The 16,093-nt window shown below is 38.4% G+C and overlaps 1 protein-coding gene across 4 annotated transcripts in view; it reads left to right on the forward strand.

Annotated features, from left to right (window-relative positions):
- ZC3H7B (zinc finger CCCH-type containing 7B) overlaps positions 1–15,874 on the forward strand; it is a 59,703-nt gene extending 43,829 nt beyond the window's left edge. For all 4 annotated transcript variants that reach the window (XM_063308302.1, XM_063308303.1, XM_063308305.1 and 1 more), the window contains exons 20-23: positions 8,225–8,333; positions 9,279–9,409; positions 10,597–10,760; positions 11,562–15,874. In XM_063308302.1, coding sequence (XP_063164372.1) covers positions 8,225–8,333; positions 9,279–9,409; positions 10,597–10,760; positions 11,562–11,754 — 597 coding nt within the window. In that variant the 3' untranslated portion in view covers positions 11,755–15,874. The remainder of the gene's footprint in view (positions 1–8,224; positions 8,334–9,278; positions 9,410–10,596; positions 10,761–11,561) is intronic.
- The last annotated feature ends 219 nt before the right edge of the window (positions 15,875–16,093 follow it).

Below are 16,093 nucleotides of genomic sequence, written 5' to 3' on the forward strand. Positions count from 1 at the left end.
GTGCCCCGGGATCGCCCATCATCGGTTTCCTCATTCAGCCGGTGATTGCTGTCAGCTGGGCGATCTCCATTGCGCTTGTGCTAACAGCTTGGGTGTGCCTCGCGATCCGCCTATCCTTTGTCCTTTCCTCTCTCTCTTTTGTGTTTTGATGGCTGCATGCTCCAGCTAGGGTCTGTGGTTTTTGTTGTGCGTGCTATGCTTATCTTGAGCCCCTTCCTCTGTTTCCTCGTTATTGTCATTTGTACCGTTGTGCTGATGTCTTCAGCTCAACGGCACTCATGACAATTATGCCCAACATTTTTAGCCCACTTTGTCATACAATCTTTAACTTGTTCATCCTCAGTTTCAAGTCTCAACAAAAGCTTATGCATTTTAGCAATAAGATGTTCATCATTAGTACATTACTCAATTTCAAATTCAGTTTTATCGCATTCAAAACCAAAAAAACTTTTATCAACTTTAAATCTTTCTGTTAATTGTACATGTGAAAACCATTGACACACACATCCTTCTGATGTCAAAGTTTCTCTTGATTTTATTTTCAATTCTGACTGTGAGTGATCTACTATATCACCATAAGTTAACCATTTCTGCTTAGTTGCTATTTCTCTTCTGCAAAATGCTTCCTGTGCTGATAACCATAGAGGTATTTTTGGACACAGTGTAAGTTTGTATCTATTCCAGATTATCAGGATGGCATGTCTAATAACATGATTTTAAAATCTACATTAACCTTAACTTTATCATACTATTAAAAGTCATGCCACCCAAAATCATGCCAGTCCTTCTAAGTCCAGTAACCTTCTATTTCTCAGCATCACCCATTCTTTCATCCAAACCAAACAGCAAGTAGCAAAACACAATTTCAAATTGAATAAAGCTAAACCTCCTCTTTTTTTATCATCTTGCAACACCTTGTCTTTTACTCATGGTTTTTTACCTTGCCAAATAACTTTAGATATGTCTTTCTACCATTATGTAAATGGTAAATCTATGGTCCTTCAGCAAAGGATCGTTACCTTGTCGTGGTGCTGGAGCTTGAGCACCTCAATGATGCCATGAGCTAAACCGCGAAGGGCCACCCAAGACGGGAAGGTCATGACAGAGAGGTCAGACTAAATGCGATCCCTGGGGAAGGTAATGGCAACCCACTCCAGTATTCTTGCTGTGAAAACTAAATGGATCAGTACAACCAGAGATATGTCAGTATACCATCGGAAGATGAGACCCCCAGGTCGGAAGATGGTCAAAATGCTACTGGGGAGGAACAGAGGATGAGTTCAACTAGCCCCAGACGTGATGACGCAGCTAGCTCAAAGCCGAAAGGACGGCTAGCGGCCAACGGTGCTGGTGGTGAATGGCGAATCCGATGTTCTAAGGATCAACACACCATTGGAACTTGGAATGTAAGGTCTATGAGCCAGGGCAAATTGGATGTGGTTATTGGTGACATGTCAAGATTAAAGATAGACATTCTGGGCGTCAGTGAACTGAAATGGACTGGAATGGGCCACTTCACATCAAATGACCACCAGATCTACTACTGTGGACAAGAGGACCACAGAAGAAATGGAGTAGCCTTCATAATTAATAGTAAAGTGGCTAAAGCAGTGCTTGGATACAACCCAAAAAATGATAGAATGATATCAATTCGAATTCAGAGCAAGCCATCTAACATCACAGTGATCCAAATATACGCCCCAACCACAGATACTGAAGAAGCTGAAGTAGACCAGTTCTATGAGGATCTGCAGCACCTACTGGACAACACGCCTGAAAGAGATGTTATTTTCATCACGGGAGACTGGAACGCTAAGGTGGGCAGTCAAATGACACCTGGAATTACAGGTAAGCATGGCCTGGGAGAACAAAACGAAGCAGGACATAGGCTGATAGAATTTGCCAAGACAACTCACTCTGCATAACAAACACTCTCTTCCAACAACCTAAGAGACAGCTTTATACATGGACTTCACCAGATGGACAACACTGAAATCAGCTTGACTACATCCTTTGCAGCCAAAGGTGGCGGACATCTATATGGTCGGTAAAAACAAGACCTGGAGCTGACTGTAGTTCCGATCACGAACTTCTTATTGCACAATTTAGGATCAGACTAAAGAGAGTAGGGAAGACCCACAGATCAGCTAGATATGAGCTAACTAATATTCCTAAGGAATATGCCATGGAGGTGAAGAATCGATTTAAGGGACTGGACTTAGTAGATAGGGTCCCGGAAGAACTATGGACAGAAGCTTGCAACATTGTTTAGGAGGCGGCAACAAAATATATCCCAAAGAAAGAGAAAACCAAGAAGGCAAAATGGCTGTCTTCTGAGACACTAGAAGTAGCCCAAGAAAGAAGGAAAGCAAAAGGCAACAGTGATAGGGGGAGATATGCCCAATTAAATGCAAAATTCCAGAGGTTAGCCAGAAGAGATAAGGAATTATTTTTAAACAAGCAATGCGTGGAAGTGGAAGAAGACAATAGAATAGGAAGGACAAGAGACCTCTTCCAGAAAATTAGAAACATCGGAGGTAAATTCCAGGCAAAAATGGGTGTGATCAAAAACAAAGATGGCAAGGACCTAACAGAAGAAGAAGAGATCAAGAAAAGGTGACAAGAATATACGGAAGACCTGTACAGGAAGGTAACAATATCGGGGATAGCTTTGACGGTGTGGTCAGTGAGCTAGAGCCAGACATCCTGAAGAATGAGGTTGAATGGGCCTTAAGAAGCATTGCTAATAACAAGGCAGCAGGAGATGACGGCATCCCAGCTGAACTGTTCAAAATCTTGCGAGATGATGCTGTCAAGGTAATACATGCTATATGCCAGCAAATTTGGAAAACGCAGGAATGGCCATCAGACTGGAAAAGAATCAACTTATATCCCCATACCAAAAAAGGGAAACACTAAAGAATGTTTAAACTATCGAACAGTGGCACTCATTTCACATGCCAGTAAGGCAATGCTCAAGATCCTGCAAGGTAGACTTCAGCAATTCATGGAGCGAGAATTGCCAGATGTACAAGCTGGGTTTAGAAAAGGCAGAGGAACTAGGGACCAAATTGCCAATATCCGCTGGATAATGGAAAAAGCCAGGGAGTTTCAGAAAAACATCTATTTCTGTTTGATTGACTATTCTAAAGCCTTTGACTGTGTGGACCATAACAAATTGTGGCAAGTTCTTAGTGGTATGGGTATACCAAGTCATCTTGTCTGCCTCCTGAAGAATCTGTATAACGACCAAGTAGCAACAGTAAGAACAGACCACGGAACAACGGACTGGTTTCAGATTGGGAAAGGAGTACGGCAGGGCGGTATACTCTCACCCTACCTATTCAACTTGTATGCAGAACACATCATGCGACATGCTGGGCTTGAGGAATCCAAGGCTGGAGTTAAAATCGCTGGAAGAAACATTAACAATCTCAGATATGCAGATGATACCACTTTGATGGCTGAAAGCGAAGAGGAACTGAGGAGCCTTATGATGAAGGTGAAAGAAGAAAGTGCAAAAGCTGGCTTGCAGCTAAACCTCAAAAAAACCAAGGTTATGGCAACCAGTTTGATTGATAACTGGCAAATAGAGGGAGAAAATGTAGAAGCAGTGAAAGACTTTGTATTCCTAGGTGCGAAGATTACTGCAGATGCTGACTGCAGTCAGAATCAGAAGACGCTTAATCCTTGGGAGAAGAGCAATGACCAATCTCGATAAAATAGTTAAGAGCAGAGACATCACACTGACAACAAAGGTCCGCATAGTTAAAGCAATGGTGTTCCCCGTAGTAACATATGGCTGCGAGAGCTGGACCATAAGGAAGGCTGAGAGAAGGAAGATCGATGCTTTTGAACTGTGGTGTTGGAGGAAAATTCTGAGAGTGCCTTGGACTGCAAGAAGATCAAACCAGTCCATCCTCCAGGAAATCAAGCCAGACTGCTCACTTGAGGGAATGATATTAAAGGCCAAACTGAAATACTTTGGCCACATAATGAGAAGACAGGACACCCTGGAGAAGATGCTGATGCTAGGGAGTGTGGAAGGCAAAAGGAAGAGGGGCCGACCAAGGGCAAGGTGGATGGATGATATTCTAGAGGTGACGGACTCGTCCCTGGGGGAGCTGGGGGTGTTGACGACCGACAGGAAGCTCTGTTGTGGGCTGGTCCATGAAGTCACGAAGAGTCGGAAGCGACTAAACGAATAAACAACAAACAAATATATGATCAAAGTAGGTATTGTCGGAAACAAAAATAACATTCTAGGTAAAACATTCATTTTTATCACAGAAATTCTTCCCAGCAATGACATGTAATTTCTTCCATCTTACCATGTCTGTTTTAATTTCATTCTACATCTTAACATAATTATTTTGAAACAACATAGAATTCATATTTGTCAGATTAACACATATTTTATTTTTTTCTCAGTTTTAAAACCTGTTTTATTTATCAATTCTGTTTGATCTTGTATCTTCATATTTTTGTTAACCTTTTGTCTTTTGTTTATTAATCTTAAAACCAGCTAATGCACCAAATTCTTTTAATTTTCTTATTAGTAATTCTGTCCCTTTCAGTGAATTCTCCAACACCATCTGCAAAGGTTTTCAAATTATATGTCAAAAAAGAGACATATAATTTTTACACCCATTATCCCCTCCTTACCTTATATCTCTGCTCAAAACTTCCAAAACCAATATAAACAAGTGGGGATAATGGACAACCTTGTCTTGTTCCCTTTTGAATCTCACATGGTTTTGTTAAATCTCTATCAATGATGATATGTGCTTTCTGTAGTATATATATATCGATTTTACCCATTTTATAAAATTCTCTCCAGAGTCCATATTCTCTAAAACTTTGAACAAAAAGGGCCAGTTAAGATTGTCAAATGCTTTCTCTGCATCCAAAAAGATTAATGCCGCTTGTTTTTCATTATGCTGTTCCAGATACTCTATAATATTCAATACTATTCTAACATTATCTTTCAATGTTAGATTAATGTTAATATCTAACATTATCACCTCCTCTTTGGGGGGAGATGGGCAGTAATAGAAATTTGAATAATAAATAAATAAATGTCTTCATGTATAAGTTCTTGTAAAACCATTTTCAGTCCATTTGCCAAATTCATGGTAAATAACTTATAATCACTATTCAATATTATATTGGTCTATAATTTTTAGTTAAATTTAAATCTTGTCCCTCCTTGGGTAGTAATGCAATATTAGCTTCTTTCCACGACTCTGGCATCCCATCACCTTGTAGAATAAAATTCATTGTATTCTAAAGATGTTGTAAAATCGAATCTTCAAAGCATTTATAATAAGAGCCTGGTAATCCATCTGGTCCAGGTACTTTTCCTGGTTTAATCTTTTTTATAGTCTCAGAAAGTTCCATTATTGTTACAGACCTGTTCATAATCTTTTTATGTTTATAAGCCATGGTAAATTTTGTACCCTACAAAAAGCCAAAATACTTTGTTTGCATATGTAAGTGATGAGTAAGAACAAAGGAGGGTGATGACAAACAGATAGTTCCTCTAATACCCATGAATGGTTTTAATTGTAGAATGGAAATGGGAAACTACAATGTAACTTCAGAGCGTGATCTTTTAAGAACTATACAATATTTTTTTAAGAGCAACAGAAGTCTGCTCTTAAAACTGCTCTTGGTATGTGTGATTACCTTTTGTGCCCAAAGATGTCAAATTCATATCAAGAAAACCTCTTTGAGGAGAGAATTCCAAAGTCAAAGTGCCATTCCTGAAAATATCCTATCTCCTGCCCATTTCATTTTAGTTGCAGTGGGACCTGGAAAAGGATTTCTGGGGTTGATCTTAATACACCTGACCACCTTTAAACATTCCTAGAGCTTTCTAAATTTGAAGAAGCAATCACAAGATGGATTCTACTTTGGTGTAGCTGCAAAGCTGCCATTTCTGAGCTGTTATTAGAGGGCATACTTGTGTACTATATATTAACTAGAGTATGTTAATTGATCAAGTAATTTCTGCTCAAGAGTTGTATCCAACCTGTGAATTCCAACCCTCATATGAAAACTTATGTGAAAAGCCTTGTAGGCCATGGAAACCTCTTGGGATTCAAAAGTTGTGGCCACACATTCACCCTTAGACTGCACAACTGTGCCTTTTGCAAGGGTACAGTGCTGATCTTTCATATTTCATAGTCATATTTCATGTCCCAATCAAAATAGTTTCCTCCTTGCCTTGGAAAAATAAATAATACGATTACTTGGGATGACATAGCACCCCAAGCCTGTGTTTTTAGTAGACATTAAATTTTGGTGGACATTCGTTTAAGGAAAAAAAATATAAGAATACAAATGAAAAAGCTGTCCTATAATGGTATGCATCAGTCCACCAAATGTTAAGTGACAATGGCTTATAACTTGTTTTTCCCCTGAGTTGTAGACGCAGTTCTCAAATGGTAGAAGCAGGGGTCACCATTGTGTAAGGCCGGATTAGATCCACAGGAATCTCATGTGATTTGGCCCAGAGTTACTTTCTGATGTGGCAAAAGGATTGGCAAATGGGCCTTCAGAACCTTTATCTGAATTTTGTCATGGATTTTTTTTTATTTGCTTAAAAAAATGTCCATAGCATTCTGAGGCTACTAGAGTAGATCTGAGTTTAGCTCCACAACCTAAACGTATCATTCCCCCCCCCCACATTTTAAGGGAATGTGTTGAGAGGAGGATAAGACACTAAAGTTTGAAGACCCTGCCTAGATTTAGTGCTAAACAGATGAGGGGAACATATTGTTGAGGCAATGTATGACCATAAAAATATTATCTAAGAAATGTAAGAAAACCTTTGCCAACTAGACCAGTTCCATGTCCCCATTTAGTATAATGGCCAACCAGATCTCTATGTAAATCCTGTAGCTGGACCTGAGGCCGTAACCCTGTCCTATTGTTGGTCTCAAGCAACTGCATTAGGGATCTGGTTTGCATTGCCAGAGAGAGGGAGGTGGGAGGGAGAGTGACACATCTGGTGTAGGCATGGCCTTCAGAGGTCCCAAGTCTCAGCAAACAGGAAAAGGGATTAGTCACAGTTGTAATACTATGGAGGTGTAAAAGGAGGAGCAAGCTTCCCTCATCTTGGCTCTTTAAGCAGAAGAGGACTAAAGGAAGGACAAAGGCAAACAGGTGATGTACATAGCCTGAGTAGGGAAAAGCAAATGCTAGAGAGAAAAAGAGAAGGACAGCCTAGTGACATAATTGGACTATTCTGGAGACTGGTACATAATGCTTACTTGTAGCCACTTATGGAGAAAAAGTCACTCTTGTATATTTGTGAAGGTAGAATGTGGTTCAGTCACTCTGGAAGAGAGGAAGGCAGGAAAGAGTTCATGAGTCCAACCCCTATGATGGCAGCACGTGCCTTCTGTTCTGCACAACAATTGCTTTTTTGCATACTTTATTCCATATTAATCCTGTTAATCCATGTCCTTTGTCACTATTAATGATCAGCGTGGTGGTATTGGCACAGACCAGGAGCTTGTTGATACCAGGCACACATGAAACATGTGTACTTGACATGGTAAAGCCCCCATCTGAAAGCTCTTAACAAAGACCAGCCTCAGGAAAGTGCAGAATTTTAGCACATGGTGCAGGAATAATTTCACAGGAGATTTTGTAGTGCCATCTTGAAGATCTGCAATAACTGGCTATACATATGGCCAAGGCTATTCCTTTTATCACCTCTTCCCCCTCCCCCTTGACAACAAAATGTGCCTCCATCATCCCAGTACATAGGTCTGAGGAAGTTTACATTCTCCCACCCTGTATGCTAACAGAACACTGTACTTCTTTTGCATTAATCAACAGACATGTAGGAGGGGAAAAGGAAGAGATGCTGAGATGATTAAATCTCACTCCTAACTGCTCTGTAAGCAAGCAATTGGAGAGCTGGTTGTAGAGTAATTCTAATGGAAAATGGAATGCTCATGCCATTCATTGTGTTCTCCAGTGCAATCATGCCCAAAGTGGCAAAACTCCATAACAGAGTAGCAGCTTAGAAACTTGTGGTAGGTCACACTCCTCCAAGAGCTGCATATGGGCAGTAGGTTGCGCCCATAAAATCACACTGGATGTGTAATGAATCCATAATACTTGGCACCCTTGTTTGATCTTTGCCGGCTTAATTCTCAGGAGAAAGACAGTATTTCTGAAGATTGTATCTTTTGCTGTCTCTTCACAGCTATGTATTCATGCCCAAAATGGCAGGAAATGCCAATATGTTGGAAATTGCTCCTTTGCGCATAGCCCTGAAGAGAGAGAGATGTGGACCTTCATGAAAGAAAATAAGAGTAAGTGGAATATATAAATATGTACCTATACATACGTTTGAGAGCTACAGATTTTTTTAACCTTCTGGTTCTGTCATCCCCCATCCCCATTTCCAAGGACTCATTGAAAATAATAAATGTTCCATTTATATCAGTGCCAATATAGCTTTGGCTTCCTGTAAAACATAGTGTGAAAGCAAACAGACCAAGATTAACCAAGATTTAACATTACATGAACACTAATGTAAATCTTTAATCACTTCAAGCTGGGGATTTATGTTTTGAAATGAGTATGCAAACCCTGGTTTCCTGAATCCATGATTATCACCAGAATAATACTCCCTTGAAAATGTCCATGTGCTGCAATGAAGTTTTAAATTAGCTTCCACTGATATTAATGAAAAGTACTTTACTTCATTGCAGTAGAGAGGGGATTTCTCAAGGAAGTTGGCAATGTCAGGAAGAGGAAGGTTAGCTCTGGCTTTCTCAGTAGTGGCTGCCTTTGAAAATGCCCCAGGATGTGGGGACTTAGGTCAGGTTTAGGTCAGGCTCAGGACCTGAAAAGGAGTCTGGATAAGGCAGGGTCCTGGCTGAGTTGTGCAATGGTTTCAAAGCCACATCCTCCCCATGCCTGTGAGATAATAAGTTGTTCAGAATGAGCTGCATTCCTTCTACTTCATCTGATAGAAGATGTTAGACTGGTATCTACTCTGTGTCAGACTTTAGATGCTATAGCTGAATGTGCTTTGCATGGAAGAGATCCTAGGTTCAGTCCCTGTAATCCTGAAGCAGGGCTGAGGAAGACTTCTTATCTGACATCTGAAGAATGCTGAATGAGTTTGAATAATATTCTGACTTCGTAATAAAAAGCTTTTAATGTTGCCAGGCAAACATTCCTGTTTAGAGAGATTGTATTGGTAGAATGTAAAGGTGACTCTAGCTAATCCAGCTGGTATATTCTTGCAGTTTTGGATATGCAGCAGACTTATGACATGTGGCTGAAAAAGCACAACCCTGGAAAACCTGGAGAGGGAACACCTCTAACGTCACGGGAAGGAGAGAAGCAGATCCAGATGCCCACTGACTATGCTGACATGGTAGTATCAAATACTAGATATTATTGTGATTCTTGATTATTTTACTTTGCACATGGATATTTTTTAAGGTAGTATGCTACAAAATGAAACACATGTCAGCAATTTGCATCTCATGGAGATCTTCAGTGCAGCACTATATGTGCCCAGCTGCTGCTGGATTTTGCCAGTTTTGCCATACTTTTGCTAAAGAAGATGGCACATGAAAAGAATCATCCCCAAGAGCTGTTCTCTCCATCTCTAAAGCCCAAACACAGCTGCTTGATGAGCTGATAAAATGGTTGTCAGTTCATCAACTTAGGAAGGCAGTGTGTAGAAAAAATCCTCCCTACATTTTATACTCCTGCTTTAAATCATGGTTCTTCTTCATGTGCTCTGCTGGAAATAGGGATGCTATGATCTCATTACACAGGGAGAGAAGCTTAGACCTGTCTCTCCCTATGAGCAGAGAGGTTTGGAAGAGTTTGCATGGATATGATGAGTAACTTGGGCAAGAAGATTTCTGCATGAGATAAGTGCATCAGGAGCAAGGGGAGCAGTCCTGCTGCCATCTTCAGCCAACCCAACATACCTTGTCACATATAGAACGGTTGCCTACCCTGGAATAGAAGCTTGAGGGTCATTTAATAAATTACATATGTTTTCCTAAGAAGCTCTGAAGGTCGCAGAAGCCAAAGTCAGTATATACATTGTGTAACATACATTTTCTTCATCAGTAAGATACAGAGTCAATTCATTCTATGTTCATTGGTTATATTTAAATAGAAATTGAACTAATAGGACTTTTTAAAGAAGAAACCTGCCCATGAAACAAATGTTACCCTGTTCCATCAATCTACATGTGAATTATAGCATGAAATTAGAAAATGTCTAGTAATTCATACCTATGGGGATACAGTCCAGCAGGACATGCTCAGTCAAGTACTTATATTAAATGATCAAGTGGGGTCCTAAGTGTTTTTCCATCCCTAAGAAACAACTACTTTGGCAGTAGAAAATCTTTAGTTGATGCTCAGTTAGTGCTATTTAACAAAATATGTATGAATCCTCCAAAGAACAGTGGGTTTAGCCATGGAAGAGTAGATTTTATTGGACAATAAAGGGCTTCCTTTCTAAGCCTTTCTTAGAGCAGTTATCAATGCAACCTAGTGAAGGTATAGGACTGTATTCTCTTGTTCCCTGGTGGTTAGATGGGTTACCACTGCTGGCTTTGTGGAAAGAACAGCAACAGTAAGAAGCAGTGGCAGCAGCACATCCAGTCTGAGAAGCATAAAGAGAAAGTCTTCACATCTGACAATGACTCCAGCTGCTGGAATTACCGTTTCCCAATGGGAGAGTTCCGGCTGTGTGAAAGGTATGACACACAACATTTTCCCTTTTTCAGGTCATGCACTCCTGGTGAGTAGGGAGAGCGTGTGAAATTCCTGTGTAACTACAGTTTAAAGGAAATTGTCTCTGCTAAGTTTGTGGCTCACATTCAGATATCTTTGCATGGCAGCAGATAAGCCTTTAAATCAGTAGTTTTCTCAGCCTTGGTAACTTTAAGATATATGGATGTCAACTCCCAGAATTCCCCAGCATGCTGGCTGGGGAATTCTGGGAGCTGAAATCCATACATCTTAAAAGTTGCCAAGGTTGAGAAACACTGATTTAAAAATAGAATTTTTGTTGCTGGATGTACATTGTACAAAGATGGGCTTAAACATGCATTCAGGTATAATGTGCTCGTGTCATTGTTTACCAACTAAAGAAATAGAGGATTTTAAGCAAGTTAGTACATTGTGTTCTTACAGTTGATACAGGAACTGTGTTTATTCATTTCAGAATCTCTAAAATCTTGCTCAATAGTTTCTTTCTTCTACCATTCACTCTTTAGTTAGTCCTCATAACTGATACACCTATTTTCTGGTTGTTCATTTAAAGGTGGCCATTGTGTTGGCAGAACATTGTTGCTACTGATCCAGATTCCACTTGTGCTAGAAACTGATCTGGACTGTTTGCTAAAAAATCTGTCCCTTTCACACTGTGGGCCCTGTGGCTTTAGGGAAAGATCTTTTTGTAATTCGAAATTAACCTTCTGACTTCACATACTAGAGAATTAAAAGAAGAAACATTCCTATTAAAAAATTGACCGTTGTGTGCTGCCCTCCTACAGGTTCCAGAAGACAAAAGGCTGTCCTGAAGGAGAGAAGTGTCGCTTTGCTCATGGACAAGATGAGTTGACAGAATGGCTTGATCGCAGGGAAGTAATGAAGCAGAAACTGGCTAAAGCCCGGAAGGATATGCTGCTGTGTCCTCGAGATGATGACTTTGGCAAATACAACTTTCTATTACGAGATAGTATATAATTTGTGGCTGGTGGGGGAAACAAGCAAACTTTTCAGAACTGGAGTAAGATGAAGCTGGGGCAGTTACAAAGAGACTGATAATTGTTCCAATACCGTGGCTTTGATTGTAAGATAATCGAAATGATTCACTGATGTTGAATGGAATTAAGGATTGAATCATCTGTAGCCAGTGGACACAATACTTCCTATCATTTTGTTTTCCAGATTTTTTCAGTCTATTACCAACGTCTTTTTCTCTTTTTCTTTCGTAAAAGAGAAGATGTTTCTCTTTTTATTTTTTAATTTCCCAACATCCAGCTTCTTATCTTGAGTATTTAATTTTTGATGGGATATTGTAGTGTTACAGAAGCAAGCATAGAAAGAGGAGAAGTATCAAAGATGCAGGGTTTTGTTCAGGGTAGATGCAGTGTGCTGGGTCTTCATGGTCACAAACCACAGTGTTGAAATTAACAATACAAAATGTTAAATGTGAATAAGATATTAGCTTCCCCCAATTCAATCTGGTTCTAAAATGTTCAGATTATTCTAGTGGTTGCTTTTAAATAGTAGCAAAAGTATTTTACTATTTCATACTACTAAATAGTAGTAAAAAAAATAATAGTAAAGAATATCTCTTTTTCTCCTTATACCCAGAATTCCATAACAGATGAAAGAGGACAAAGAATTTTAATCCTGTCACATGCCATTAGAAAAGCTATTAGCTGTCTTTGAAAGCAATTATTTTTTCATATTAAAGATTGCCTAAAAAGCAAATAGATAACTATTGATTGATTTAGGCCTCATATGAATGTATATGAGTTAAAGATAACTTTTATTTCTGATGGTGTGTCACAACAGTTAATTTTTGCTTCTTCACAGAGAACTGTAAAGATATCTGAGGATTTGCATGCACAAGAAAATGTTAATATTTGGATTTCTGCAGAGAACCTATTGGTTTATTGAAAAAGAATTTCCACTGTACTTAAGTATTTTCTGTAGTAGGTACAATTTTGGTCACTACGAAAAAACAGTAATGATGGAAATGAGAAAAAAGGATTTAGTTTGTTATCCAGAAGTGAATTTTATAAATCTGATTAAGCCAAAGAATCAGGTTTGTAAACTTTCTTTGGCATTAATAATTTACCACTAATTACAAAAGTATCTTAGTAATTTTGGTCTCAAGGAGCAAAAAATAAAATAAATATTTTCAAAAGAAATTTTAAAAATTCATCTGTTTAATTTAAATTGCTAATAAAGAGACTAGAGTTTCCTTACAATTAAATTTCATATCTCAAACTAACAGAATTTAAATATAAGACTAGAAAGTTAAGTTTCTATCCCTTCTCTTAAAACTCCTCTAAACCAATAATATTTAATGTACCTCTGAAAAGAACTTCAAGAGGCTATAATCTAGAGCATTTTTGCTAGGAAATGTCCCACTAGGTCAGTGGTACTTATTTGAGCAGTACAGTGAAGAAAAAAAAAAAAAAAAAGATGATAAGTAACATTTCACAGAATTATTATAACAAGCTGCAGAAAAAATGTTATGGTGTTTAATGTGATATGAGGAAACAAATGATTCATAATATATGGATTTTGCTGCTGTAAACAAAAAACCCACAGCATTTGTGGTACAGTTATCTTTACTGGTCTGGTGGGGAAATACAAGTATGTTTAGGGATATACGGTGCTATAAAATTGACTTTTATATTTTTGCAAAGTGGATGAAGGCATGGTGTGATCTGAATGTGAAGGTTTCATGTAAAGATATCTATCTAAAATATGGCTTGCTTATATCAAATCCTTTTCTCTCTTCCTTAATGAAGAGTGAATGTTGTAGAATGTTATACCTTTCTCCTATTGGTAATATCAGTCAAGATGATCTATCCTTGCTCATATGAAGAAGAAGAAAATGATTATCAGTTTATAATGATTATAAAGGGAAATGCAGTTAGGGAGTATATAATGTCAATCTTTTTCTGCTATTAATTGATGGTAGATGGATTATTGACTCACTCTTGCCTGAACTTTTACCCTTAATTATCCATTTCTGCCCATCACAAAAATTAGCCTAAGATCATCTGTTCCCTGTATAAAAGCAAGTATTTTTGGTTTATTTTAATAGTGCAAAGACCATTTTTTTCTGAGAAGCAGGTGTGGATGCTTTTTGCTGAGTTTTGAAGAAGAATATTTTAGCACCATTCAACCTGGTGCCTTCCAGATGTGTTAGATTGCTACCCCCATTGTAAACACTGAACATGGTAATTGTGCTGGCCTGCAATGAAGGGAATTGTCTATTATAACTAGAGGGTGCCAGATTGGGGGAATGTGTGTACGAGATAGAGAATCTTTGAATTGCAAAACCTTTTAGAAGTAGTTAGGTTCCATGATAGTCATCCTTTTGTGGAACCCATACATACCTGGGTTGAAAATTGTTTGAACCAGCCCCCCAGCACCCGTTTGATTGTTATGAAGCTTGTAACAAGACTTCAAATTCTGTTACAGTCTATGCTTTCCATTATCCTAGAAGCTGATTTTTATAAAAGGAGTGGTCTTTGTCTCCTGCCTCCTTAATTAAATACTGTAGTCTTAATTATTGATTCTGGATTAAGCAAACTCACAGGACCCCAGTTGCAATTAAATGAGCCAGGTGCACCCCCTCTTCCCATGCACAGATGTGTTGAGTAAGTTACACAGTACACTATTATGTTTTCAATTTGTTGGTCCTATTTCTTTAAGAAAAATGGAGGTAAATAAGAGATGGATGCTTAAAATTCTAAACTGTCTGCTGCGTCTAGAAATATAATTATAACATATGCTGTGTCAATACAAGATATGTGCATTTATTTAGATTACAGAGCTAAATAAAATGTTTCCTTTAAAAAAAGTAATTAAAACTAGTTGCAGCCTTTTTTTACCGTCATCAGTACAGCTGTGCTGCAGGACAAAAAGGCTTGTGGATTATGATGTTAGAGCACGGTGGGCGCGTGTATTTCTGGGCATTGCAGTGGAAATTTTCATTTTTTTTTTTCCTGATATGATAACCTGGTATGTGGTGTTGCAGTATTTTGTTACCAGACTTGTTCTAGTGTGTATATATGTATTCCTTTCATAAGACATATATACACTGGTATTAAATATATCACTCTATATAATACTATATATGTGTGTGGTATTGAAGGAATCTTTTATTGAGAGTTAAGAAAAAGGACTCAAGCCAGGGAATATAGCATCTCTCATTGAAAGAAAGATGTTGGGAGGGGAGGCATATTTCTCTGGGATTAAATAAAGCATTGTATAAGGATTAGTATCCCAGTCAGTCATGAATTTACCATTTTGTAAAAAGCCTGTAAGTCTGATCCATAGAAATAAATGATCAGCTAAAGATTAAAGAAAAGCTGTTTATTGTTTTGAGGATGGAGATACTGGGCAGGGGTAGGGGACTCTCTTGACCTTTTGTTTCTTTTTCCTTTGTCATCTCAGAGGTTACAGGATCATCAGTTTCTGCTATGTTACATCTTGCTGCATCCTGCAGCCCTAAGTCCAGTGCTCTGAACAACTGAATTAAAACAAGAACAACAGGATATAGTTGACTACAAGTTAATAGGTAGGCTGGGAAGGGGAGGATTTTCAGAAAGCGTTTTGGGAGTGATGAAATTTTGTCATTGGTTGTATTTATGAATAAATACAAAGTGTGCTTCGTATTGGAAATCTTGGAATGCCCTATTCTTTATATAAAAGAAGAGTGATTGCCTTATGAGTTGCCAAAGAGAAAAAAGCTGGTAGGCTCCTTTCCCAGACCCTGAAAATCAAGCAAGGGTAAGTCTGAATGGGATGCTGGTTAAACAAGCTTTCCACCAGACTGTCTGTTAGAAATGCAATCAGAGAGGAAAGCAAATGAAGGGAGATGCTCTGTTTCTAAGCTGGGTTTGTAATAAGCTTGAGAGTCCTTCAAAATATCTCTGTATTAATATATTTTAAGAATACCACGCTTTACTATTAAAGAGTAATTAATAGTACCTTTCACAAGGTCCAGTAATCAAATAATACTGTAGATGTTCTAATAACATTCTTGTTCTTAACAAATTTGTTTCTTTTAGCCTTTGTAATAGAAAATAAAAGTGTGCACTTTAAACCTTCACCCTGTGCTTTGTATATTGATGTTACCCTTGAAGTAAAAATGTTAGCATTGCCCTCAGTCTCTTATCCAGTATATATTGAACATAACTCATATATGCTAATGACCAACGACGTGACCAGTATGTGGCAGTAGGTAGCTACAGTTTTGTTTGTTGTGGGCCAGTTATTTCATTTCTATTGGGGTCAGTCTAAGTTTTGCTAGATCTTCTTCCACATGCTT

This window comes from Candoia aspera, chromosome 7 (assembly GCF_035149785.1).
Source record: "Candoia aspera isolate rCanAsp1 chromosome 7, rCanAsp1.hap2, whole genome shotgun sequence".
NCBI lineage: Eukaryota > Metazoa > Chordata > Lepidosauria > Squamata > Boidae > Candoia > Candoia aspera.